Source organism: Pongo pygmaeus, chromosome 19 (genome assembly GCF_028885625.2).
Source record: "Pongo pygmaeus isolate AG05252 chromosome 19, NHGRI_mPonPyg2-v2.0_pri, whole genome shotgun sequence".
Classification (NCBI taxonomy): Eukaryota; Metazoa; Chordata; class Mammalia; order Primates; family Hominidae; genus Pongo; species Pongo pygmaeus.
In genome coordinates, this window is record NC_072392.2 from 37,023,274 (window position 1) to 37,049,317 (window position 26,044).

Sequence of the window (26,044 nt, forward strand, 5' to 3'; positions counted from 1 at the left end):
CTAAGTGCTTTTTGTGTAACATATGTTGAACTGTCACAACATTCCGGGAAGTAGGACTACCATCATTTTCCAGGTAAGGATGCTGAGGCTTAGAGAGATTCATGTAAATTGCCTGACACATGCAGATGAAATACATATTGACTACTGAGAGAAAACAGAATTTGTAGCAAGAGGTCAAAGGTGTGTTTTTAGCCCTAAGACATCTACCCTTCCCAAAAAATCCAGGACTACCCACAGTGCATGGAACTTCGGTTCAGGCAGTACTACTTTGCTGGGGATAGAAATGCTCAGTTGCAGCTGGGCGTGATGGCTCACACCTGTAATCCCAGCACTTTGGCAGGCCGAGGCGAATAATCACCTGAGGTCAGGAGTTCAAGACCAGCCTGGCCAACATGGTGAAACCCTGTCTCTACTAAAAATACAAAAAATTAGCTGGGCATGGTGGCACACACCTATAATCCCAGCTACTCAGGAGGCTGAGGCAGGAGAATCACTTGAACCCGGGAAGCAGAGGTTGCAGTGAGCCAAGATTGCACCACTGCACTCCAACCTGGGCAACGGAGCAAGAGTCTGTCAAAAAAAAACAAAAACAAAAACAGAAGTGCTCAGGCTCAGGTGGTCTCTGTCCAGAACCAGCCAGGCTACGTTTAGTTACCAACCAAATGTCTTTGGCATCATTGAGGGATGGATGTGCCCAGGAATCTCGATTTTCCTGACACACACACACACCGATGATTATTCTCACCAAGAGGGTATCTGATTTTCACTTGGGGGTTGGTTTCCTCCCTGGCAGACACCAACTCCCCAGTTGGTTTCCAGAGAAAACATTCAGAAAGTCAAATTTCACTCCTTGGTGCTAGAAAGGAAAAGGTTTATCGGCTGATATGAATAGGCTTCTATTTCCTCAGAATGGAAAGCTCAGGCTTTACAAAGAGGCCATTGAGAAGACAGGGCAGATGCAAATGCAGACCCCATAAATAATGATATTTTCTGCATTGCATTTCAGCGAGAGTGAAGATCTGCACTCTGGGAAGGGTCCAGGTGTACACCACAGCTGCCCAAGGCCAGGAGGATGGGCATAGGGCTGAGGTCCTTGTGGCCCTGCCGTGTTTGTGTCATGTCTGGCTAAGGGGACCCAAGTGGCACCTCCAAAGTCTCCATGATTACAGTTCCATCTTATGGAAACCAGCCCAGACCTGGCTCTCCACTCCTAGGCTGTGGGATCGTGAGCAAGCTGCCTGGCTCCTCTGAGCCTCACCTCCCTCATCCATGCAATGGGAATGATACTAACTGCCTCATGGGTTAGTTAGGAGAATTCAGGGAGAAAAGGAAAATATTCAGTATACTTCCCAGAGGCCCAGTGCCTGCAAAAGAGGTGGCTGTCACCATCATTATATACAAGGTATGAGCTGATTTAGTGAGACCACTCTGTTCTTTTCATAATCGTGACTTTTATCTCTGTTATTTTTTATTAGAGAATTCTCTATTAAAGAACAAGGGACAGTGGGGCCACTTTTTTTTTAATGCCTCCATGGAAGTACTTAGAATCAATCATACATAGTCACCCAACCTGGAAAATGCCACTTTCACAAGTGTAAACGCTTAACTGGAAACTGGGTTTCCAGGCACTGACCACCCCAGCACTGGGGGATGGGAAACACAGGTCAGCCAAGCCCTTGGTATCCAGAACAGCTCCTGCGCAGACAGCCTTCAGCCCCATGCAGGCTCAGCTTTTAGCACCTGAAGACAGCGAGCTGACATCATCCTACCTGGCTGAGATGTTGGTGAAATGCATGTAGGATGATATGACCACTCCTATGCATCCTTTCCCACCCTGCAGGAGACAAAAGATCAGCTGATTTTCTCTGAAATCCCACAGCAGAGATGTAATTAGAACAGGAAAAGACTCACTAGTGGACAAAATAATAGAGAGCCTGCTTTGGAGGTAAGGCCAGCATTACCCACAGCCTTCCTGTCTGGGAAAGTCAGTACCCAGTGCAACTGGAGTCTCTGCAACAGGGAACCGAACCTGCACGCTGGGTGCAAACAGTAAGAGCGGGTGCTAACTGGAGCAGCCGTAGAAGCCCAGGAGGGCAGACCAACACAGCAGCTGCCTGTCATTTTACCCAATTAGGCTGGAAGAAACTGTGCCAGGAGCTGCAGCAATTAGCATGACTTAATTATCCAGGTCAGACAGAAGTGAACGCCTGCCTGCTAACGGGCTGACAACGATCAGGGCTGCAAACACAGCTCAGCATGATGGGACACAGATTCCAGCTCACTGGCAGCACTGCCAGCACCTGAGCTCCACGTACACCCCCGTAGCCCGCCCTCACTACACATAGAGGAACCATTGTCCCAGGCAGAAGTTCTGGAAAAGGACCCACTCAAACCATAACCACAGACACCAACAGCCCAGCCCACAGCCAGCAACACCAGCAGGAGAAGCAGAAAGTATTGGACAGGCCACCCTCACCCAGGGCCACAGAGTGCCACCTTCTAGACCATACTCTTACAACCTACAACAGCAGATTGCAAACCACAGCCCAGGAGCTACTTCTGCCCATTACCTACTTTCCCACAACTTGTGAGCTAAGAGTAGTTTTACATTTTCTAACTATTAAGAAAAAATTTTGAAAAGAGAAGATTCCATGCCATGTGAAAATGTGTTGAAGTTCAGATTTCAGTTGTCCATATACAAAGTTTGACTAGAACATGGCCATTCCCATCTGTTCACCTACATCCAGGGCTGCTTTCACTCTCACTGCAGGGGTAGGTTTGAGTATTTGCAGCAAGACCACGGGGACTGAAAAGTGTAAAATACAATCTGGCTCTTTTTTTTTTTTTTTTTTTTTTTGGAGACGGAGTCTCACGCTTTGTCGCCTAGGCTGGAGTGCAGTGGCACAATCTCGGCTCACTGTAAGCTCCGCCTCCCAGGTTCACGCCATTCTCCTGCCTCAGCTTCCCAGGTAGCTGAGACTACAGGCGCCCACCACCACGCCCGGCTAATTTTATGTGTTTTTAGTAGAGACGGGGTTTCACCATGTTAGCCAGGATGGTCTCGATCTCCTGACCTCGTGATCCACCCGCCTCAGCCTCCCAAAGTGCTGGGATTACAGGCGTGAGCCACCGCGCCCGGCCTAATCTGGCTGTTTTTAAAAATATTTGCCAACCCCTTATCTGGAATCATATAAAGCCAAAAAGGCAGGGCCTCTAATATGTAGCTCCCTAACTTCTTGAGAAGAAACTACTGATCAAATTCAAGTCACAATTCTGATAAGCCCAGTCACACATGAATGTCACCCAGGAGCATCCTCTCTGTCAGTGAAAGTCAAGAGCATGCCTTATAGGTACTCAATGCGGGCACTTGATACACTCTTTGCAGCTGAATCCTGGCACGTGCAAATTATTAACAGTTTGGCTACTAGTATGCCTCTTGCATAAAACTGTATTTGACAGCAATTCACCTACAAAGAAACAACACTTCAGCCAAAACAGGCACACATGGCGGTAACATTCACCCCATTACCAATCGCTTTTGTGGCACTATTTATGGATATATAAAGCAAGTATTATTTTTTTCTTTTTTTTTTTTTTTGAGACAGAGTTTCGCTTTTGTTGCCCAGGCTGGAGTGCAATGGAACGATCTCGACTCACGGCAACCTCCGCCTCCCAAGTTCAAGTGATTATCCTGCCTCAGCCTCCCAAGTAGCTGGAATTACAGGCATGCATCACCATGCCCGGCTAATTTTTTGTATTTTAAATAGAGACAGGGTTGCTCCATGTTGATCAGGCTGATCTCGAACTCCCGATGTCAGATGATCCCCCCGCCTCGGCCTCCCAAAGTGCTGGGATTACATGCATGAGCCACTGCGCCCGGCCTATAAAGCAAATATTAAAAGATCTGAAGGGACAGATAGAAATACCACAACCATAGGGGACTTCAGTACCGCATTTTCAACAATGGACAGATCACCTAAACCAATAAGAAAACAGGGTACTCAACCTGCACTTTAGACCAAACAGACCTTACAGACATACACAGAACACTGCATCAGAATATGCATTCTTCTGAAGTGCACACAGAAGGTTCTCCAGGATAGATGGCACGTTAGGCCACAAAACAAACCTTAACGAATTTAAGGAGACTGAAATCATATCCAGTATCTTTTCTTTTTTTCTTTTTTTTTTTTTAATGGAGTCTCCCTCTGTCGTCCAGCCTAGAGTGCAGTGGCATGATCTCAGCTCACTACAACCTCCACTGCCTGGGTTCAAGCGATTCTCGTGCCTCAGCCTCCCGAGTATCCGGGAATACAGGTGCATGCCACCACGCCCAGCTAATTTTTTTGCATTTTTAGTAGAGACGGGGTTTTACCATGTTGGCCAGGCTGGTCTCGATCTCCTGACTTCAGGTGATCTGCCCGCCTTGGCCTCCCAAAGTGCTGGGATTACAGGCATGAGCCACCGCGCCTGGCCTCAAGTATCATTTCTGACCACAGTGGTATGAAACCAGAAATCAATAACAGGAGGAATCTTGGAAAATTCACAAGTTTATGGAAATTAAACAACATACTCCTAAATAACTACTGGGTCAAAGAAAAAAGTCAGAAGAGAGGTTTAGAAATATCTTGGGAGAAACAAAAATTGAGACATAACACACCAAAACTTATGGGATGCAGCAAAAGCAGTTGTAAGAGGAAAGTTTATGGCAATAAATGCCTATGTTAAAAGAAAAAACTCTCAAATAAAAAAACCTAATGTTAGGCCGGGAGCGGTGGCTCACGCCTGTAATCCCAGCACTTTGTGAGGCCGACGTGGGTGGATCATGAGGTCAGGAGATCAAGATCATCCTGGCCAACATGGTGAAACCCCGTCTCTATTAAAAATACAAAAATTAGCTCATTGTGGTGGCACGTGCCTGTAATCCCAGCTACTAGGGAGGCTGAGGCAGGAGAATCACTTGAACCAGGGAGTTGGAGGTTGCAGTGAGCCGAGATCACGCCACTGCACTCCAGCCTGGTGGCAGAGTGAGACTCTGTCTCAAAAAACAAAACAAAACAAAAAACCTAATGTTGCACCTGAAGGAAGAAAGAACAAACTAAACCCCAAATTAGCAAAGGAAGGAAAAAACAAAGGTTGGAGCAGAAACAAATAAAGGAGAGACTAGAAAAACAATAGAAAAGATCAACAAAACTAAGGGTTGGGTTTCCTGAAGACTAACAAAATTGACAAATCTTTACCTAGACTAACATAAAAAGAGAAAACTCAAAATCAGAGATGAAAGAGCAGTCATCATAACTGATGCCATTTAGACACAAAGAAACACAAAAAACTATGAACAATTACATAGCAATAAATTGGATAACCTCGAACAAACTCATAAATTCCTAGACACATACCACCTACTAAGACTGAATCATGAAGAAACAGAGAATCTGAACAAAACAATAACAAGTAAGGAGATTGAATCAGTAATATAAACTCTCCGACAAAGAAAAGCCCAGGACCTGATCACTTAACTGATGAATTCCATCATCGAAAAAAAGAGAAAACTTTGCTATGGTTTAAATATTAGCCCCTTCCAAAACTCATGTTGAAATTTAATCTCCAATGTGGCAGTATTGAGTGGTGAGGCCTTTAAGAGATGACTGGGTCATGGGGAACCTTGCCTTCATGAATGGGTTAATACATCTGCGGATTAATTAACTAATGGGTTAACGAGTTATCACAGGAGCGGAACTGGTGGCTTTCTAAGAAGAGGAAGAGAGACCTGAGCTAGCACCCTCAGCCCCCTCGCCATGTGATGCCCCGTGCAGCCTCAGGACCTCTGCAGAGTCCCCAAGAGCAAGAAGGCGCTCACCAGACGCAGCCCCTTGAGCTTGGACATCTCAGCTCCTATAAATTTTAATATAAGAAATAAATTCCTTTTCTTTACAAATTACCCAGTTTCACATATTCTGTTATAAGTAACAGAAAACAGACTACTGCAAACTCTGCCAGAAAGCTGAAGAAATGCAAACACTTTCAAACTCATTTTACAAGGCCAGCAGTACCCTGATATGAGGTCTTTCTTAATGCAATAGTAAGTTTTTAAGGTTTTGCAGGCTGCAAAGTTTTGTTTCAACCATTCAAACCTACCCCTGCATTGTGGGTGGAAGCAGCCATGGATGTACGTGAACAGATGGAGGTGGCCATGTTCCACTCAAACTACGTATGGAACTGAAGTAGGACATCTTCATATAATGTTCATGTAAATAAAGCTCTTAGCTCACAGGATGTAGAAAACACAAGAGGGCACGATAGGCTCATGGACTGTTATGTTTTAGTGCAAGCTGCATTCTTTTGGACTTGGAACTGTTCTTAACAAAAATCACAGAATCACTAATTGCACAATTTTCCATGGGTATTCTTCACCATGGACTCAGAAACAAAAGGCATGGTGTGGATGAAATCTCCCAAAAGAACTGCAGGCCATTTCTGGTCAGTCAATAACCAGGATGTGGAGGGGTGAGGAGGAGACTGCACACACCCACACAAACACAAGCCTCTGCATCACACAGCAGAATGGGAAGCATAGCAGGACTGACCCTCACTCTGTTCCCGCCCAGGCTGAGACACGCCCAGCTATGCTAGAAATTCCTGGCATGTGTGGAAGGATACGCGCATTCTGCAAAGCAGGCGGATTTCGCCAAATGTCAGCGATTTCACCCCTGCAGTGATGATGATGAACTTCTGTTAACATCGACATCAGCAATTTCAAATTAAAAGAGGGCTTATCTCTCAGGGCACAATTTCTAAGCTTTTCAAAAATGGTTTACATGGCACCAGAAGAGGGCAAGCGATTAGCAAATCACTTCTGAGAAGTTTCAACATGTTCCCATGAATTCCACTAACAAGAGCTGTCCAGAAAGCCTAAAGTTGCTTAGCAAAATGATGAATTTTAGAAAGCTCTAGGTGGTCCCCACTAGGACCCATATGTTTTAAATAATCTCATCATTTCTTTCAATTTCATCTAAAAAATTGAAGTGAACAACAACTAAAATGGAATAAATGGCCAAGGATGGCACTTTTCAAGTCCAGCAACTCCAAGAGTCTTCTGACAATGCAGCTGGCAGCAGGTCTGGGTGCGCCCTAGAACCTGCACTTTCCACAGGTGCTGCTGCTGGGCCCAGGCTCACAGCTCAGGAATGCTGCTTAGAACAGCTTGCTACGTGATCCTGGGCAATGATGATCCATCAATATCAGGCTCACTGTGTCAAGATCACCACACCAAGCCTGAAAAGCATAGGTTGTTTTAATTAACAAGAATTACATTGATTTAAAAGTCTGTCTGACTCTCTCTCTCTCTCTCTCTCTTTTTCTCTCTCTTAGTTTGCACCAAAACACAATTTGGGTGGAGGATCCATAATTTAACATAATGCTTGAAAAGATCAGGTCATCATAGACAATTTGGTGGTCCTAATGGGTGTGCCTGTCCATTTGGGGGGAAAATATGATCAAGTTAGATGTGAGGAAAGAGACAATACCAGAGAGAAGCAAATAACATCTGTGTGTCCCTGATGGAAGTTTTCTGCACATCGAATGGTCATCAAATGCCTTACAGCTGTAAACAGCATCCACAGGCCAGCCTACCTAGTGCCTTTGCGGGAAAGATATACTGAGAGTCTAACATAACTCAAATGGAAGCTTCTTTCAAACTAAATTCCATAATACAATGGATTTCTGTGCAGTTTTTTAGTGTGAAAGAGTCCGGAAAAAAAAAAAAACACTTCTATCTTGAATCGTCAACACTTCCTAGATACTTTGATGGTCCTAAGAATGCTTTGTCAAACACACAAAACAGGGAGCTGCCCATTAATGAACAGCGACCCCAGCCCCCTGGCTACATCCTTTCCCAAAGGATTCCTCCCTGACTCAAGGTGTGACTGGGATAAGAGCTTTTCTCTAATAGTAAGTTTCTGGCAGGAGGGTTAAGCTTCACACGCTTACCCCTCAGTGAGTTTGCTTTCAGTCCAACCCCTTTCAACACCAATCACATTTGAGGAGCAGTGCAAAGCAGCTGAGAAAACTGGGAATTAAGAGGAAAGATCCCAGGAGGTAGGAGGAGGAAGCATGGAAGGAACCCGATGCAGCCAGGAGGAGGAGTGCCCACCAGCTATGTACCTGGGCTGCCGGCATCCACCAAGCCTGCTGGGGCTGACACACAGACAGTCCCAGCCACTCTGTGAAGATGCACAGGCCACATCTGCACTGCAATGGCTCCACGTGGAAAGGACGACATGTTTACTGCAATGGCATCATGCCATCATCTAGTCCATCAACTGATTACCATAACTCAAGACGGCATGGAAAGTCTGACACAGTCCATCTGAAAAGGGCATAGCTGTTTTGAAAAGGAGGGCTTTCCATGAAAAATAAAATTTAATAAAAACGAAACGATTTGCTCTCATAACTGTGGTCAATTTGGGGTCAATAGTTTCAAATGTCCAGCTACACATTCAGGAACCACAATCCTATAAATTCTAAGGCCAAACTTGGGGAGGTGTGATAACTCTTTGTTTCCTTCTTTAAGAGCAAGTAGGAAAACCTAAAGACAAACCCATAAGGAGCGCATCACACCAGCTCAAAGCGGAAATGTGCTCATATGCAGCAGTTGTCTCCATCTCAACTCCAAAGGCTAAAGCCTAGCCAGACCCCCAAATGTGAGAGGGGGTGCGCTCAACCTGCAGTGAATGACGACCACATGCTGGGGGTTGCTGTTCAGCCAGGACTCCTGTGCCTTGCATATGGTACACATCTTATCCAGGGGCAGTGCGTGGTGCTCCGGCCAGCCCACATCCATGATCTGCAACAAGAGAGGGGAGCTCCCTCAGTTTCCATTTCCTGAAACCTTCTGAGGCCATCTCACAATGACTTCTTTCATCATCGATACATTTCATTTGGGAGTAAAGAACATGCTGGGTGACCCTTTCCTAAAACTCAGTGAGCACGAGGACCAACTTCCTTCACTGGGAAGAAAAAATAAAGCATTATACTGCCCACGTGATGCCTCTTCCTCTAGGGGCTCATCTGCTCTTCTGCAGCTGGGGTGACAATTCTAGAAAGGTCTTTGAGTTGCCGATGGTGCAGGTTGTGTGAAGAGGGCTGCAGTCCAGTGAGATCTCAAACAGCAGTCCTAGGCCCAAGCTGCTGCCAAAATCTCCCCACTCGGGTTAAAATCCCAGTTTGGAGAGTGCAGCCAGCCATCTCCCACACTGTGCAGACAACACCTCAGAGACAATCTCCTGGAAAGGCAGGACTTAAGGAGGAAGCACCTTCAAAACCCTGATTAAGTTTGGTGCTTGGACAAAGAAAATCACCACCATGTGCTAAAGACACAGTGACTCGGTACAGAACTGCAGCTCTGAGCATCCTGAGGCACACAGAAGTCCACAGTGGCCTGTGGCCACACGGGGGTGTTGCTTTTCCTTTGATTTCCTTTTGTCAGTAGGGTGAGGACAAGGGGCTCTATCTTACGATGAAAGTCGTAGAAATAGTGTAAGATTGTTGGAAATTTCAGAAAACTGCCAGGAAGTAGGAAAAGTCACTACCGCTGCCACCACTCAAAGATAACCACTGCAATGTTTTCATGAATCCCTTAGTCTCTTTTCCATATACATTTAGCATAATTGAGATACCATTATACATAAATTCTATACTCTACTATTGATAACTAGTATTAAAATAGGCAACTTATCATGTTTCCGCTCTGTTACTCTAATGGCTGCAAAATATTTCAACATATAGAATATACATACATATATTACCACAACTTATGTTGACTGAGTCTTAAAATTATCCCAAGCTTTGCTATTGAAAATGATCATGAAGGGTGAGGGGCAAGGGGAATGAGAGCATTAGGACAAATACCTAATGCGTGAGGAGCTTAAAACCTAGATGACAGGTTGATAGGTGCAGCAAATCACCATGACACATGTATATCTATATAACAAACCTGCACGTTCTGCACCTGTATCCCACAACTTAAAGTAAAATTTGAAAAAATTTTAACAATTTTTTAAAAAATGAAAATTATCATGAAAGGAGTGGATTACTATGACCATAAAGAGATACTAGGAGAAGAGAGCCCCATGCTGATGGAAATGTTTTGTCTCTTGTTTGTGGTGGCTTAACAAATCTATACACATGATGCAGTTTAGATTTGTTCTATACATATATTTGTTATAGATTTGTTCCATGCATATATATATGCAGTATATATGAAAGATCCCAGGAGGCGGGAGGAGGAAGCATCACGTGTATAGATTTGTTCTATACATATATATGTAGTATTTATCATCTATACACACGATGCCGAGAAACACACATGTACGCAAAACCAGGGAAATGTGAGTGAGGTCCGTGGACTATACCAATGCCAACTTCCTGACCTAGATATTTTACTATTAGTGTTGTAAGAGTCTCCCACTGGAAAGACTGGGTGAGAAGTACAGGAGATCTCTGTATTATTTTCACAACTTCCTATGAATCTCTAACTATTTCAAACTGAAAAAAAAAGTAATTAAAACAATTGATATGAACAATTCCTAATACTCCTTATCAAGTCACATTCCACAAAGACTAGTAGCAAATTATTTTTGCACAAAATAAGCATTGTTTACATTTTTCAAAAATGCAGAATATAAAGGGATGAACTCCATACCTTTGGGTTAAGCTTTGTAAGGTCATATCTCTTTTCTGAAAGATTCAATACCTATAAAAGAGAGAAAAAATGCCTTGCGTAAAATAGATTTTAATATTTTAAAAAATTAATACTTTAATTTTTATTTAATTTTAATTAATACTAATTTTTTAAAAAAATATCTAAAATCTTCACACTCACAAATTGGGGGATAAAAAGCTTTTAGACAAATCCTTGACATCAGAGATGAAAGGAGAAAACACACTGCATTTTTACATGATGTTTCCCTTCCAGGTACTGAGGATCAGAAAAGATTGAAAAATATAGACGTGTGTGGTCACAGAATACAAAACAAATAAAATAAATAAGATAAGGATGGCATACAGAACCCTTACACATAAAGTCTATATTCTACTTCGTTAACTAGTATTAAACCAGGCAATTTACCGTGTTACTATTTTTTTTTTAATTCTCATGGCTACAAAATATCCCAACATACAGGATATATATATGTACACATATATATACACACACACACACATAAAAAATATATAATATAAAATATATATACTTATATATATAAAATAAATTCCATGGTCTTGCTCCTGACAACACAAACTGACCCAATAGAGAGGTGGCACATGGTGGGGAAGGCAGTCCCTCCTCTATGGCCTGGTGGCCCCAGGCCTGGAAAGGGCTGAGTTCATGTCCAGCCAAGAGCCACGGCCTAAGTTCACTGAAAAAATCACAGCCATTTGTGGAACCTTGCTAAATACTCCAGTAGTTCAAAATGAAAAAAATAATAACAATAATGTTCCAGCAACAAGGAGCCTTAAAAATTAACTAAACGTCCCTCTCACTTCAGAGTCAGAGATGTGAGGAAAGTGAAGGGTGGGGGCTTGTCCTGGTCACCCAGCAAGCCCTGTTTATGACAAGGGGGGGCGCTGCTTTGAGACCCACAGTTCATTTCTTAACCCTGCACAAGAAAAAGATCCCTGCCATAGCCATTTTGCAGGGAGAGCTCTGGCCCTGACAAGGCCCCACAGACAGGTGCTGGCCAGGGCTCCAGGCCCTCTGCATGGTCTCTTTGGGGAAGGTGGACTGGGGAAGAGGGGAAGGATGGCCAGAGAGGAGACTCGGGATGTGCTGACCAGCCTGGGAGTGGCTTCCAAAGGAAGGAGCCATGGTCCTGCAGAGCACACTGCCTCAGTGATGAAGGAGGAAGCCCTGGGGAGGAGAGGGCCCCTGGTGAGAGGCACCACCATCAGATGGGGCTTGGCCACCACTTCCTGTCCACTGCCAGGTCACAGACAAGATGGGCTTCAAGACGAGAAAGAGGCAGGAGCCTGAGTGAATCAAGGATTGGGGAGGGGTCAGGACACAGGAAGCACCCGGGCCAGGGCTGCTCTGGCATCAGACGGAGGCCACATCCTACTCTGCCACTTGGGTCCACCTCTCCCAGCCACTGGTGCCCCAGTCATTGGAGCAGACCAACAAGGAAGACAATGACCACCTTGTAGGCTTGCGGGGCAGATTAGCTTTACCACAGATAAGGAGGCCTCCTTACTAGAGATAAGAAGGCAGGTAGAGAGAGGGTGCCGGGGAGCTGTCATTCAATCCCATTAGTGACTGTTGACAGCAGAAGGAAGTCAGCCTCCACCTGGGCTACCAACCATGGGAACAGAAAACAAGGGGCCAATCAGAGGGTGAGAGATGGTGAGAAGCTGTTCTGTATTATTTATTCCTCAGATGTGGCTCCACCATCAACTCGACACGTGTGTTTTGAAAATCAAGCTGTCTCCTTGTCTCCAGGGCAGCCCCTGGTTTCTTGGGTGCCCACCTAATTTGTCTTCCTAATTTCTGGCTCAGGAGGAGAGTCACAAGTTTGTCTTTTGATACCAGGGATGCAGCATGGGAGTGCAGGGGTGGCTGGCCGGGGACATGTCCCAAGGCACTGGGGAGCCAGCCTCACTGATGAGTGCAGGACGAGGCAACAGCCATCCCTGTGGTCAGCAGTCGTGTGTCCCTGAAAGCTACCTACAGAGACACATAAGGCTCCTCCCCAGGCGTGGCAGCAGAGAGACACAGGACGAGGGCGACATGGACAGCTGTGTGAGCCCAGGCCCTTGAGCTTCTCCCTCATGTGTAAACCAGTGTTCTGTGAGTGCCCATCCCTACACAGTGCCTGTTGCAGAGCCTGCCCAAAGGCTCCCGGAGCTGCCCACCTCTCACCAGGTAGTTGTCCCCATGCTTGGACTTGAGCATGCGCGTGACCTCCTGCAGGTTGTGCAGGTAGGATTCCTCGGAGCAGCCGGCGGGGAAGGACACGGCGATGATGCGCTCCGTGATGTAAGTGAGGTCCAGCCCATGGCCCTCCTCCATGGTGGGACTCAGGATGACGAGCCTGCGAGAGAGCAGTGGGCAGATCAGAAGCAGGGTAAGGAGACAACAGACATCCCCTAGGAAAAAGGTGAAGACGACGGACACTCATCCCCTGGGTGTTCACACCAGCACCTGGGCGGCCAGCTACGGGAATTTACAGTGTGCGCAGCCTCTGCGCTGTGTTCCCATAACGGTGGGCAGTGTGGGGAGGGGCACAAGATTGAATTTTCCTAGCAGGGCATGACAGGGTACCGCAAGCTGCAGCCAGGGAACGCACAAAGAGAAAGCAACCCAGAGCAGTGACACATGGGCTCAGATGCAAAAGCACGAAGGCGGGAAGGACTTTTTGTGGTTTCACTGGGAGCAGGAACAGGGTTCCAGGTGGGACTCCTGGAGAGGGAGCCTCAACCCTGCTCCGAGGTATCAAGGTCGGCACGAGGGGACACCGGGAGGGGGCCGGGAGGAAGAGGAGATGGTGTGAGCAGAAGCCAAACATCAGCAAGCAGCTCCTCGTGTCCGTATGTGGCATCCTGGGGCAGGTGCGGCCAAGGATGAGGCTGGTGAGGTGGCCAGCTATGGTCGTGGAGGACCCTGCAGGCCCAAGAAGGAGGCAGGACCTCACGTGGAGAGGGGACCAGCTGGGGCATAATCAAAGCGGCCTTTCATCTACTGAGCAGCAACTCAGCAGACTCCTATCAGAAGGCTAAGAGCTCCATGGGGCCCCGCTGGGACGCCACCCAGCTAACCACAGGCCAGGTGGATGCAGAGTAGAATGTGGGGCTGGCCACCCAGCCAGGGGCCCAGGTGGCCAGGGCAGGTCCCCAAGTGTGAGATGAAGACTGTGGAGGAGGGAAGAGGGAAGAGGGTAGAAATGGTCATGTCATGGCCAGCAGCCTGAGGACATGGGCAGGACTGGCAGTGTGGGAGCCAGGCACCCAATGTGACTGGAGACAAGGGCCTCCCACAGACCACAGATTCTCCACCAGCCCTGTGGTTCCCAGGGAGGCCTGAGCCCCTCCCAGGAGGGCTCCTAACATTAGGGCTGAGGGTGGTATCCAGGAGGAGGTGGAAAAGGTTCCAGGGAGAGGGGATGGGGTCAAACCCAATCGGTGCCCCCATGAGGTAAAGCCAGAGGCATGGGTCCACAGGACGTGTCCTTAAGTCCCTCCAAAGTGCTGCCACCAGCTTTGGAGTTTTCATTTTTACTACTCCTATGTGTTCCTCTCTTTCTTTTAATTTTAGAAAAATTCAAAACCATATAAAATGGTTTTACAAACCTCCATGTACCCACATCACCTAACTTCAAAATTACCGACACACAGCTAACCTTTGTCCATCAATACCCCCAGCAATCTCCTCCACCACTTTGATTGCTTTAAAGCAATCCCAGATACTATGTAATTTCATTTATAAATCTTGCAGTATTGATTTCTAAAAGATAAGGGCACTTTTTGATTAAAATGTCTACAATGCCATTATCACACCTTGAAAAGAAATAATAACATCAAACATCCAATACCATACATTTATTTTTATTTTTATTTATTTTTATTTTTTCGAGACAGAGTCTCACTCTGTCGCCAGGCTGGAATGTAGTGTCACAATCTCGACTTGCTGCAATCTCTGCCTCCCGGGTTAAAGGGATTCTCCTGCCTCAGCCTCCCGAATAGCTGGGATTACAGGCATGCACTACCACACCCGGCTAATTTTGTATTTTTAGTAGAGATGGGTTTTCACTATGTTGGCCAGGATGGTCTCGATCTCTTGACCTTATGGTCTCCTCACCTCAGCCTCCCAAAGTGCTGGGATTACAAGCGTGAGCTACTGCGCCCGGCCCATACATTTATTTTTTAAGGTTGATTTGTTCAAATCAGCATCCAAACAATTCCCAAGGATTTTGTTTTCTCTACCTTATTTATCAGACATGGATTTAATTCCAAGTCAAATTGAACACTGTTAGAACAGAAATGAAGCGCTTCCTACGGTCATGAGGATCCACAGTGAGTGCCTCTCCAGAAAATGCTGGCTCAGGGCCCCCATCATCTGCTCTAAAGGGGCTCTTGCCAGCACACCCTGGAGTCTCCCCCAAAAGTGACACTTGCACAATCAGGCCTCAGCAGTGCAATTATTTATTCAAAGACAATCACAGGTGTTTCTACCAGCTGGGCTTCTGACCCTGACACAGCATTTAGAAACGGATAGAAAACGTGGCCTGTATCACCTTTGATTGGCAATGTTTACAACCAAAACAGAAATTATGATTTCTACAGAATAAAATGATGCCATGCCCAAGTTTCCTCTGTGGAGAGCTGACCTACAGCCAGAGACACAGGAATGCATGACCCACACAGACACTCACCACAGAGGTTTATCATGGCAGAGAGAACTGGACAGTGTGGAACTCCCTGGAGCCTGCAAATAACAAAACAAGGGTCATTTTGAAGTTTCCTTTCCTGCCAGTCTACATGACACAGACACCACTGAGAGGGAACAATGACAGCTGTCCCATAGTTTAATTATAAACTGCAAGTCAATCATAACTGCTAGCTCACCTTATCACCTCAGAAGGGTCTACACCATGTTGTGTGCTTCAGCTCACCAGAGGACGCAATGCCACTAACCAGCATCAGGACGGGCTTCCACAGGAGCCAGTGAGGCCACCCTCCAGTCAGGGCAAGGTAGGCATCACTTGGCGTGCAAACAGTGCCCTGCCATCCAACACGGGAGGTGCCAGATGACACCAGCACTATGACTATCATGGCTGCTATTATTTACTTGAAAGAACCAATTAATGAGTGACTTTCAGGAATTGTCAATCATATCTACTCTTTTTTAAAGATCCTATTCAACAGAGAGAAAAGACTCGGGTTATAATTACTTTACAGTTATATAACCCTTCCTTGTGCATAAGGGTTGTTATATACTATGGTGACAGAGATCTACTATTTCAGGAAAAATGCCCAGCAACTGTATGAGTAAGAAGGCTCTCCAATATTTCAGAAGTGAGGAAATTGGGGCTCAAAGAGGGAAGCGATCTTGTCAGATGGCAGAGGTGAATGGGGAAACCCAGACACCCCCTACAGGGCTCCCTCGAAGTCTCTTTCTGGCCCAAGCCAGGTAATGCTGCACACATGAGCCCAGAGACCCCCGAGTTGGGGGGACACAGAGCCTCCAGCACTCCTCCTGCTCCCCGATCAAAGCAGGCCCACAGACACCACCATCAGAGGTATCAACACCCCCGATCACACCTGGGATCCCACTCAGGCAGGTGCAGCTCACCTGGACTCCTTTGGCAAGAAATGTACAGAAAACAAATTCTATGTATATTTCGGAGACCAACAATACAGATGTTTTCCTGAAATCATAGCAATGCAAAGCCTAGTACCAATTCCAAAACAGCAGAGATCATCGTCTCAGCCTCCCAAGACAGGGGCAGGATCTAGGGGTGTGCTCTTGAGTTCTACACCAAGGTGCTGGTGAGCTCAGCCCTGGGTCCACCTCCTCATTGCTTTCCCTGGGCAAGCCCCTTGGTCACTCCACTTCTTTGTCTCCTGCCTTTTGAAGTGAGAATGGTAACAGACAGGGCCAGTCTCATGGAGCTGTCCAGGGATTCACTGAGGTAATTCTGTCAATGGCTTGGAACCCAGCCTGGCACCGCATGGCCACTGCCCGTGCTGGGCAGACCTGGTCAAGTGAAGTCCCGTGGTCTCCAGACCCCGCCCACCCCGACTTCTGAGGTGCACCCCCTGCTCATCCCCTGTGCCCACAAAGCTGCAGGAGGCTCTAAACATGTTCCTCTGATCTTCTCAAAGCCCTAACCAAAAGCCTTTCACAGCTCAGACTAGACAGCTACAAAACAGGAGACTACTCTTTTGCCTAGTAGAGCAGCAAAAATAAAAATCTTGAAAACATTTTTTAAAGTTTTGGTGAAATATAAACAGATGCAAGATTTCAGAGGACAACTTGTCAGTGTGTATAAAAAGTATTTAGAATACGGCCGGGCACAGTGGCTCACACCTGTAATCCCAGCACTTTGAGAGGCCGAGGTGGGCAGATCACTTGAAGCCAGGAGTTCAAGACCACCCTGGCCAACATGGTGAAACGACGTCTCTACTAAAAATACAAAAATTAGCCTGTGTGGTGGCGCACACCTGTAATCCCAGCTACTCAGGAGGCTGAGGCACAAGAATCACTTGAACCTGGGAGGAGGAGGTTGCAGTGAGCCGAGATCGTGCCACCGCACTCTAGCCTGGGCAACAGAGCAAGGCTCTGTCCCAAACAAATAAACAAAAAAAAAAAGTATTTAGAATGCAATCCCAGAAGCAAACTGAATGCACTAAAATGAAGTCTCCGAAAAGTAAGGAAATGATACATCAAAAACCCGTTTAGGTTAATTCATACAACCTGTACATGTAAGACTCAAATTCAAGCAGCTCAGATGCAATCCTAATAGAACCAATCCCATCAAAGGGAAATTCAGCTTAACCAGGGTCCCATTTACTTCAAAAAAGTGTTCAATAAGCCAACATCTCAGGGGAGAACAGCAAGGAGTTTGACCGACCATGGTCCTGGGTCTTATATGAACCCACCAGGATCTGACTATATGTGTCCCACATCTTGACCAGACCACACATCCAAAATACAGTGACTCCCATTGCAATGCCATGCTGGAGTACACTGGCCCAGTTCCTACAAGTGGGCTGTCGCTTCAGACCCTATGTCACGCTTATCATTTGACCGTGAAAGCCTGGCATGCAACTTAACATACAAACAGCATTATATAACTCACTGGGCAAAGCTATTTAACTTTCACATGGCACATCATTCCAAGATGACAACCACACAAATACGTGACTGCTCACTGCCGGCACCAACGTGATGGGGTAGGAGTGTCACTGTCCCTCAGGCAGGGCCCTGACGGCAGGAGGGAAGGAGGGAAGGGTCCCAGAAGGCATGAGGACTCTGCTGTCCCTGACGGGACCCAGGGCCCATTTCCTCAGCTGCAGAGTGAGAAGGGCAGGTCAGACAGACCCACGGGATCTTCTCAATCCAATAATCTCTGAATCCAATTCAGCATTATACGCCTTGATACAGTAACTCCAATGTTCAAACCCGGAAACCATACAAATTGCAACCACTGCCAAAAAAAGAAACAAAAAAAACCTTTTAAACCAATAGTTACATAATTTCTAAGGTCAAGGCCAATGGAGGAAACTGTAATCTGTGCTATCACCACAGGGAGGCCCCAGCACCTGAGCTGGTGAAAAGTCAGAAAAAGTGTTGAATTGCACAAAGTTGCTTCCATGAAGTGTTCAGAAATGCAGGGTTCCTGTGAAGTGTCCCAGCATTGCCCAGAGACACTCCTTCCTTAACCTCTGTATTGGGAAGAGGGGTAGGAAGGAGGAACTCAGCCCGTCCCCCAACATGCCCAATTTTCTATGTAAGTCTACATCCACTTAAAATCGAGGCGAGACCCAGCACATCTCAGGGCCACCCTCCAAGAACACAGAGAGTTCAACACCCACTCGAATCCCCAGCCCCAGACCCGCATCTGTCCACCTCATGCCTCCAGATGTGCAAACCCAGGCCTGGCCACCTCCAAGGCATGTGGTGCTCAGCAGCTTCCATAGCACAACCCTGAAGAGCATTGCACGGAGCCCAGCAGAAACCCCAGTAAGCAGACATCACCATCCCTATGTTACATGTTACAGGATGGTAACATACGGATGGTGATGAGGAAACGAGGATTTGGTGGGCGGGCGTGTTGGAATCCCACAGTTAAGCTGCAGTAGCACCTTCTGATGCCGAAACTCTGTTCTCCTTCCATCTCCTGGCTTTTGGGTGGTCCACACCCTCTCCTGCACAGGCTGCCCCTGAATCACATGAACATCAGTGAGGATAAAAGACTCTTGCTTGGGGGAGCTGTTCTAGCCCTGTGCCAAAAAGGGGAGAGAAACTATGGCCCTTCCGTCACTTCCAAGTCAGCATCTGAGATCTGATGTGCACTAAAATCCCCCTGAATCATTCAGGGGTTAAATCTGGAATCAAGTAGAGGACATGCCTATGACAGGTCCCCCTGACACACTGGGGTAGAACCCCCTCAGCTGCTTTGACTTGGACTAAAATGAGAACCAAGCCCCATACTGAACTGGAACTACTGCCAAGAGTTTCCAAAATACTGTGCTTGTCAAGAGGAGACTCAGGGATATGATGTCCCTTTGAGTCTTTATTTGAAAGTAAACAATATACCTACACTTGGGTTGCACAAATCTAAACCCTGTGTGTGCACAATAATGCATTTCATGACTGTAGGATGACTGAGAAACTAACTTGCTATAGGTTTATTAAACCTGGCTCCTGAGAAACCCGAAATCCTAACCTCATACAAGGTTTAAAAAACTCTCTCTACTTGTAGGCACCAGTCCTGCAAATCTGTGTTGCAAACTCACTATCTCTAGGTGTTTTTTTTGTTTGTTTGTTTGTTTGTTTGTTTGTTTTGAGACAGAGTCTTACTGTCGCCCAGGCTGGAGTGCAGCGGCATGATCTCAGCTCACTGCAAGCTCCACCTCCCAGGTTCCTGCCATTCTCCTGCCTCAGCCTCCCAAGTAGCTGGGACTACAGGTGCCTGCTACCACGCCCAGCTAATTTTTTTGTATTTTTAGTAGAGACGGGGTTCCACTCTCTAGGTGTTTTGAAAAGAGAGCTGCCCGCTCACGTCCTCAGAAGCCTTCCCAAGCTGTGGTTTCCTTCTGGACCCTAGCACCGATGGCGATCAAATCCAAGCCCTTCGTGATTAGAGTTCCCATGAGATAGAAACACAAGTTGCTTCTTTTTTTCTCTTGTTTTCCAGGGTGAAAAAACCCAGACAGCAAAGCCTCCCACCCAGCCTCTGCCCAGCCCATGCCTCCCTCACCTGTGTCCCTGTTGGCATGCTCTTACCACAGCCTTCAACACCCAAATAAGAGAAAGGGAAAAGGGGGGCCCAGGTAGAATCTGTGGTTAAGGTTAAACCTGCAGAAGGTAAGCCTGCAAAGACCGCCCTGTTCCAGGCTGCTTTTTTTTTTTTTCTTTTTTTTTTGAGTCAAGCTCTCACTGTCGCCCAGGCTGGAGTGCAGTGGCGTGATCACGGCTGACTGCAGCCTCTCAGTGACTTCTTGGGCTCAAGTGATCATCCCACCTCATCCTCCCAAGAAGCTGGAACTACATGCATGTATCACCAAATACGGCTAATTTTTGTATTTTTTTTGTAGAGATGGGGGTCTCGCCATGTTGTCCAGGCTGCTCTGACGCTCAAGCAATCCACTGGCCTCAGTCTCCCAGAGTGCTGGGATCACAGGCGTGAGCTTCCGTGCCCGGCCAGACTGCTCTTTAGAAGCATTTTCCTTCTACAGGTCCTGGAGCTCATCCTGGCCATGTGACAAACTGGCCCCATGGACTCAATGAGGTCACTAAACTCCCTTTCTCTTCTGGTAAAATGACAGCTGTGGATCAAACACTTGGAGGTCATCCCAGCCCTGGACTCCCTGAGTCAGTGAGTGAAAAGGGAGGAGAGGCATTCCTCAGATAAAGAATTAGATGCACTGCCTGGAGGGTCATTCTGGTTCCACATATGTTTGTTTGTTTGTTTTGAGATGGAGTCTCGCTCTGTTGCCCAGGACAGAGCACTTCCTAGTGTGTCACACGCAGTGGGTGAGAGCAGACTAAGCGGCAGGAAGGCAAAAACACCTCTTTTGGGAGAAAGCAGCCTAGCCTCATGGCAAAGCACACAGGCTCCACATCAGGCAGTCTGGGTCCAAGTTAAGGGTCCACCGCTTGGCACCTGCAGCCTTAGGAAAGGTCCTCCACTCGCCTCAGCCTCATCTCCCTCCTCTTGCCAGGACTGTGTGCTCATGTCCAGATCTCACCTTGGAGTTAGCAATCCACGCATGGCACACTAGGGCAAACCTGCTTTTCACAGTGGCCCTATGGCACATGGTCCTGCAGTGACCCTACAGTTCTCGGTCCCAATGTGCCCTCCTGCAGGGCGCCATCCTGCAGTGCGCTATCCTAGCACACCCTAGGCTTCACCCTAAAGACCCTACCCTAAAGCCTCATCTCATCCCACAGCGCCCCACCCCACCACGTGCCATTTGCCAAGACCAGCGGACAACTCTAGAACATGTGGTGATGCTCGCTCTAGTATCTCTATGAGAACCATGCTTTCCACTGTGAACTGTGGCTTCTTGCTCAGGAGGACAGACCTGATCAGAAGGAAGACCTGAGCTTCAAAGAGTCTTTCTGCACATCTGGGAGCAGACCGAGGGAAGAGCCAAGCAAATCCACCTAACGAAGGCAGAGAAGACAGCAGGAGGCCGGGGGCCCTGGCGGAAGGAGGCGAGGCCGTGGACTGCTGGGACTGAAAAGGCCACTGGAGATTCCCCAAGGCCACTGCCAAAGCACATTTCCAGAGCAGCCAACCCTGGAGCTGCTCCCTTGGCTGTCACATCAACACCATGGCCACCACCCGGGCAGGAGTAAGCACACTCACCAGAAAGCCAGCAGCCTCCTCTGCACTCACCCATGTGGGGCATGCAGAGGGGGAGCACAGGGAGGAGGGAAGAGTGAAAGACACAGGCCCCATTCCCTCTGCAACAAAGCTTCCTTGAAGTCTACGACGTCCCAGGGAGACATGGGATCCTCCCCAGGCGGGATGGGATTCCAGTTGGTTTGATGTTTGTCTCCACAGGTGAGGATCTGGGAGCCCCCACCTGACAGGAAGGTTAATTTCGAGACAAGCTTGTAATCAATGAGAGCCCAACTCTGGTGGGGATTTGATTTTTTTTTTTTTTTTTTTTTTTGAGACAGAGTCTCACTCTGCCACCCAGGCTGGAATGGAGTGGCACAATCTCAGCTCACTGCAACCTCCACCTCCTGGGTTCAAGCGATTGTCCTGCTTCAGCCTCCCTAGTAGCTAGGATTATAAGCACCCACCATCACACCTGGATAAATTTTGTATTTTTAGTAGAGACAGGGTTTCACCATGTTGGCCAGGCTGCTCTCGAAGTCCTGACCTCAGGCAATCCACCCACCTCGGCTTCCAATGCTGGGATTACAGGCGTGAGCCACCGTACCCAGCCAGAATTTGGTTCTTTTTTAACCTGTGTCCTTCGACTGCTTGTTTGAACAAATCAAAAGTTTCCAAAACCTCACAGTATAGTAATGAAATCTGGCATCAGACAGACCTGGGTGTGAGTCCTACACCACCTGCCAGCTACAGAATCTTGGGCCAGGGCACTCATGAGCCTCAGTGACCCCATCTGTGGAGCGGGATAATGATGTCTGCCTTGTCAGGCTGTTCATAGAATAAAGACAAAAAAGTCCAATGCCTGCCTGAGACTAACAAGCTAGCCTTGCTCACTGCAGATTGTCCCTGAGCCTTGCACTGTATGTTGCCGATGCATCCAGTTAAACTGTACAGAATCTCCATTGCCCAGGGAAGTCACTGCTCGACGTTCAGCACTGTGCACCTGGCATGGGTGCGTATCCTGCAGGTGGAAGGCAGTCCGAAGAGTAGAGCTCAGCTGCAGCAAACCAAGCCTGTGTCATGCAATTAATGCTAGTGCGGCATTTCAAATGGAGTATCCTTCACTGACGTCCCATTGCCATGGGGTGAAAGGCAGGTGCTCAGCCTGGTCCTCAGAGCCCTGGGTGAGCCAGCCCCTGCCTCCTCGTGTGCCTCCCTCACTCCCTGTCCCTACCTTACCCGCTCTGCTTCCTCCTGCCCCAGGTTCTTTGCACATACCACACACAGTTTAGAATGCTCCTCATCATGTATCCCAGTTTTACCTGGTTAACTCCTGTGATTTCTCAAAGCACTTGGCTCAGATGGCAACTTCCAGCAAAGCATAATCTGATCTCCCTACCCGACCTGAGTCGGGATGCCATTAATATATTCTTTCTACTTTGGTCTCCTTTTTGTTTTGTTTTTTTTTTGTTTGTTTTTTTGTTTGTTTGTTTGAGACAGGGTCTCACTCTGTTGCCCAGGCTGGAGTGCAGTGGGGTGATCTTGGCTCACTGCAACCTCCATCTGCCGGGTTCAAGTGATTCTCCTGTCTCAGCCTCCAGTAGTTGGGATTACAGGTGCCTGCCACCACACCTGGCTAATTTTTGTATTTTTAGTAGAGATGGGGTTTCACCATGTTGGCCAGGCTGGTCTTGAACTCCTGACCTCAGGTGATCTGCCCTCCTCGGCCTCCCAAAGTGTTGGGATTACAGGCGTGAGCCACCACGTCCAGCCCTGGTCTACTTTATTGTGTCGACCACAACTACAAGAAAACAACTAACTGTGAATTGTCGTCTGAGCTCTACAGCCCCCTCCCATGCAGATCCAGCAGAGGCACTGGCAGTCTAGCTCCCAGAGGTATCTCTAGCCTCTCGGGTGGCACTCTGCACGCAATAGCCACCCAGCACAGCAGTCTGTAGAATGAAGAAAGGAAGAAATGAACCACTAATCCCAAAGTGGCTGTGGAGTCATCTGGCCATCTGAAGAGGCATGAGGATGCTGTTGTTAGATTTCAATAACAGACAGCTAGTTAGCTTTAGTTTTGGGTTAACAAAAATAAATGTACCCACTGACTTTAACAGCCTTATCTAAAAGAAGAGTAGGATGAAAAGCAGTGACATCTGCTCCTTCCCAAGGTTATAACATGGAATAACTGGGGCCTATTTAGGAAGACAGTGCCCACAGAATAGCAATGTGGTTAAGTATCAGCTTGACAGCTGGGTAAAAGCTAATATTGTGACTTGGATACACATGACTATAAACTACGGATTTTTCTCACCCACTGAGCTGAACTCAGTATCCTGTGCCTACTCAAGTACTGAAAACGGTAATACATATTTTTTAAGTGCTTTCTCATGTAATTCCCCAAGACTACCCTTTAAGAAGCAGTCCCCTTAGCATCTCTGCCTCCCTAAGACCCAAGACCCTGGAGTGGAGGTGACCATCCCTCTTCCCAGGGGGGCTCTGACCACTGGCAGAAAGCAGGTCTCCACTATCTGCCAGGCCTCTAGCTACAGCCCAGGCTGGCCAAAGAAGCAGTGACTAGCACTGGCCCTCGCTCCTGCTTACCCACGGGCCAATATGGGTGCAGGGCAGTGCCAGGATCCTTGAGCCAGGGTCGGTTAGACATGGCACCCCGTTCCCTGCCTCTCCTTGTCCTCACTGGCTTTTGGTGAAGAGGAAAGAAAAGAAGCCCTTGGCAGGGCATGGTGGCTCACACCTGTAATCCCAGCACTTTGAGAGGCCAAGGCAGGGGATCACAAGGTCAGGAGTTCAAGACCAGCCTGGCCAACGTGGTGAAACCCAGTCTCTACTAAAAATACAAAAATTAGCCAGGTGTGGTGGTAGGTGCCTGTAAACCCAGCTACTTGGGAGACTGAGGCAGGAGGATTGTTTGAACCTGGGAGGAGGAGGTTGCAATGAGCTGAGATCGTGCCATTGCACTCCAGCCTGAGACGCTGTCTGAAAAAAAAGAAAAAGAAGCCCTTTTATGGACGTCATGTTAGGAATCCCAGCAAGGCCTAAGCCTGCAGTGAGAATATCAGCTCCCCTGGTTGTCCCCAGGGCCTGTGCGCTGCTCCTAGCAGCCTCACCCGCCCTGAAAACTAGCAATGTAAACAGCTCTGTAAAAAGAAACAAAAGGCCAGGCACAGTGGCTCACGTCTGTAATCCCAGCACTTTGGGAGGTGGAGGCAAGTGGATCACTTGAGGCCAGGAGTTCAAGACCAACCTGGCCAACATGGCGAAATCCTGTCTCTACTAAAAATACAAAAAATTAGCCAGGCGTGGTGGTATGTGGCTGTAGTCCCAGTTACTCCGGAGGCTAAGGCAGGAAAATCGCTCAAACCCAGGAGGTGGAGATTGCAGTGAGCCGAGATGGTGCCACTGAACTCCAGCTTGGGCAACAGAGCGAGACTCCATCTCCAACAAATAAATAAATCAAAAGAAACAAAAGCAACGGACAAATCCGCAAGGAAGCAGGACTATGAAGGGCATGGTGACGAGAGACACAGATCACAGCTGCCGGGCTATGTGTGAGGTGGGGACAATTAAACAGGTTGGGCTGAGACACCTCTGCACATTCTGTTTTTGTTTCACCAAGCAAATGGAGAATAAATACATGTAAAATCTTTTTCAAAGGCAACAACCTGAACAACATTCAGTTGGCAAATTTCAAGGCATTTATTTGTTCATCCTTCATTGATTCCTCCACCATCCAGCACATACGATTTGGGGGTTTAGCGCACACTCTTTGGAATACTAATGCCTGGGTAGGCAGCCAGCTCTACTGCTCGAGTAAGCCATCTGATCTTGGGAATTTACTTGCCCTCTGTGTGACTCAGTTTCCTCATCTGGAAAAGGGAGACAGAAACAGCATTCTTGGAAGGATTAAATAAGGAAACATAAACATAGGGCTTAGAACAGTGCCTGGCCAGTAATAAGTGCCAAAGAAATATTAGCTACTTATTCCATTATCTTATTTCTGTGTCTGGCCTGTGTGAGGCCCTGGAAATGCACTTTATCCACAAGTTATTGGGATCCCCCTTAGATCACAAAACTAACTGTGACCACAATGCCCATTTAACAGTAGGAGAAACAACGCTCAGAGAGGGTAAGTGATTTTCCCAAAGCCACAGGGTTAATAAGACATTTTTTCCCTTCCAGAACAAGAATACCAGGAACCAATTAATTATCAGGATTGCCCAACTTGATTTTCTGCTTAATGCTTTTAAACATAAGCAGCAATCATTAAGAACTGCCAGAGAAAGTACACCCCATGGAGGGTGGGAAACTAAAATAAAGTAATCTTGTCATTTTACCTTCACATTCAACTATGAGAAACAACAGACTAAGATTGTATCTCTATTTATTTGTAACCAAATAGTCACAGGATCCTGCCTCCCTGGCCAGGAGCTCAGGCTGGTTTGGAACCATATGGA

At 47.3% G+C, this 26,044-nt stretch overlaps 1 protein-coding gene across 1 annotated transcript in view; it reads right to left on the reverse strand.

Annotated features, from left to right (window-relative positions):
- Positions 1–26,044, reverse strand: part of LOC129017993 (tensin-3-like) — a 202,329-nt gene that overhangs the window by 103,035 nt on the left and 73,250 nt on the right. Inside the window, exons 5-10 of the mRNA XM_054459073.2 lie at positions 15,423–15,475; positions 12,914–13,085; positions 10,703–10,753; positions 8,724–8,845; position 8,553; positions 1,770–1,834 (exon numbers count right to left, since the gene is read on the reverse strand). Of these exons, the coding sequence (XP_054315048.2) occupies positions 1,770–1,834; position 8,553; positions 8,724–8,845; positions 10,703–10,753; positions 12,914–13,085; positions 15,423–15,475 (464 nt within the window). The remainder of the gene's footprint in view (positions 1–1,769; positions 1,835–8,552; positions 8,554–8,723; positions 8,846–10,702; positions 10,754–12,913; positions 13,086–15,422; positions 15,476–26,044) is intronic.